General features: G+C 37.5%; 1 protein-coding gene across 1 annotated transcript in view; it reads left to right on the forward strand.

Moving 5' to 3' along the window:
• The window catches only part of LOC140373035 (protein FAM72A), a 4,964-nt gene extending 4,521 nt beyond the window's left edge, over nt 1-443 (forward strand). The window contains exon 4 of the mRNA XM_072459863.1: nt 267-443. Coding sequence (XP_072315964.1) covers nt 267-361 — 95 coding nt within the window. The 3' untranslated portion in view covers nt 362-443. The remainder of the gene's footprint in view (nt 1-266) is intronic.
• The last annotated feature ends 1,589 nt before the right edge of the window (nt 444-2,032 follow it).

Consider the following 2,032-nt stretch of genomic DNA (forward strand, 5'->3'; position numbering starts at 1 on the left):
CAGGTGGACGGTGACATGAAATACTATGAATATAAATAATACAAGTTTGAAGAAGGCTCAAAAGCGGCCACAGCGCCATCTGTAGGTGTAGAACTGTAAATGTTGTGTCTATATTTAAGTCTATTTTTCTCTGCCTTATTTGATATATCTCACTTTCATTGTTCATTGTTGTTTGTTGCAACGATTCAATGGCAATAAAACCTTTTCTGATTGTGATAAACGCACTTGAACGTCTCCTAATGAGGTGTGGGTGTGGTTTGTGACAGGCCTTGATCTCCTCCTCTGGGGCGACCTCCCCGAGCTCGACGACAGCGACGACGAGGAATCAGAATCTCCATCAGAGGAAGAGTGCATCAGGTAAACAGGAAGTGAACAGATCATGTGACTTAAACTGAAAGCACCGACAACAAGGAGGAGGAAGAGGAGGAGGAAGAGGAGGAGGAAGTGGAGGAGGAAGAGGAGGAGGAAGAGGAGGAGGAGACACATGTACAGACCACGCTTCAGCTGAGAGAGCCTTAAAGGGTGATTCAACACTTAAACCTTCAGATACAACTCACAGAATGTCTAATAGAATACTGTACATACTTTAAAGTACTTGAAAATACCACCGAGCGATCTCACACTGAACTGCAGTTTAAATACTGCCTTTTGAACCATGTCTTTTCTTTACTGTGAATGCGATTCCTCTCATTTCTAATCATTCAGTACTTCAGCTGCGATCATTCCGAATACTTTCACCACAGGGTCAAAACGAGCTGTAGCAGAGTTTTACCTCAAATACTGTGTTTTTGTGCAACTTAAAGGCCAAAATGTAACAGCGCTCCTCCATTTTGGGTCATTTCTTCCCGTAACTGCACATACATTGCTGGACAAGCCCGATTGCTGGTAATTATACTTCTACGATATCATTTTTGGGGCACAACTTGATATTGACAGGTTAACCAAAGCACAGATGAATGTACGCGGACATATGTTATGAAGGGGCACCAGCTGGATAGGGTCATCGTTTTAAATCCCTTAAATCTTTGAATCAGTTTAACAAATTACAGCTACAACAAAGTGTTATCGTGCTCGTACAAAACCTTTCACAAAAGTGTGAAGAATAAACGACAATCTGTCAGTAATAATGTCTTAAAGGGGCACCAACCAATGAAGATATTCCACAGTTTGGCTTTAAACCCGTCTATCCGTCTGTTGCAAAATGAATTCCTTGAAAAACATTGATTCTGTGGAACAAAGCAATAAGAAAAGTGACGTAATGTACCTTTTTTAAGTCTCCAGCCCGGTACGCTGTACAAACGGACGCACAAACACGAGGACCATCCCTTCTAAGTGTTGGATTACCCTTTACGTCATGTCTATGGCCTTTTTCATCTCTGTCAAAAGCACAGATATCCTCCTCGCTCCCGTTTCCCGCCGCCGTTTTTTGTACCGCCGCCGTACGGACTGTTGAGCGAGACGAAACCGCGCCGCCGCCGTCTTCAATCACACTTAGAAAGGACCCAAGCGCCTTTAAGTGACCGCTTTTCTCTGCTGCTTTAGTCCAGTCCTTTTCCAACAAAATATATATATCTATATATGAACAATTTACACGACTTTGTAATATTTCTACAGTAACCTCTCTATACTGGTAATATTAAGACTTCCATTGACATAAGGCTTAATACATAATAAATATATATATATATATATATATATATATATATATATATATATATATATATATATATATATATATATATATATATATATATATATATATATATATATATATATATATATATATATATATATATATATATATATATATATATATATATATATATATATATATATATATATATATATATATGGTCTATATATTTTCAGTGTGCCTGATGCGGACTGTGTGTTTTGAATGGGGGAAAGTAGCACAAATATTTATTATAATATTTAATTTAAGGGCATGTTTTGATACTAATATAAATGGGTTCATTGTTGACACTAATGTTCCAGTGTATGAATCATTTGAATGCATATAATACGACTAAAG

The sequence above is a fragment of the Eucyclogobius newberryi genome, unplaced genomic scaffold (genome assembly GCF_026437365.1).
Source record: "Eucyclogobius newberryi isolate DKJ021-1_F unplaced genomic scaffold, fEucNew1.0.hap1 SCAF_287, whole genome shotgun sequence".
NCBI lineage: Eukaryota > Metazoa > Chordata > Actinopteri > Gobiiformes > Gobiidae > Eucyclogobius > Eucyclogobius newberryi.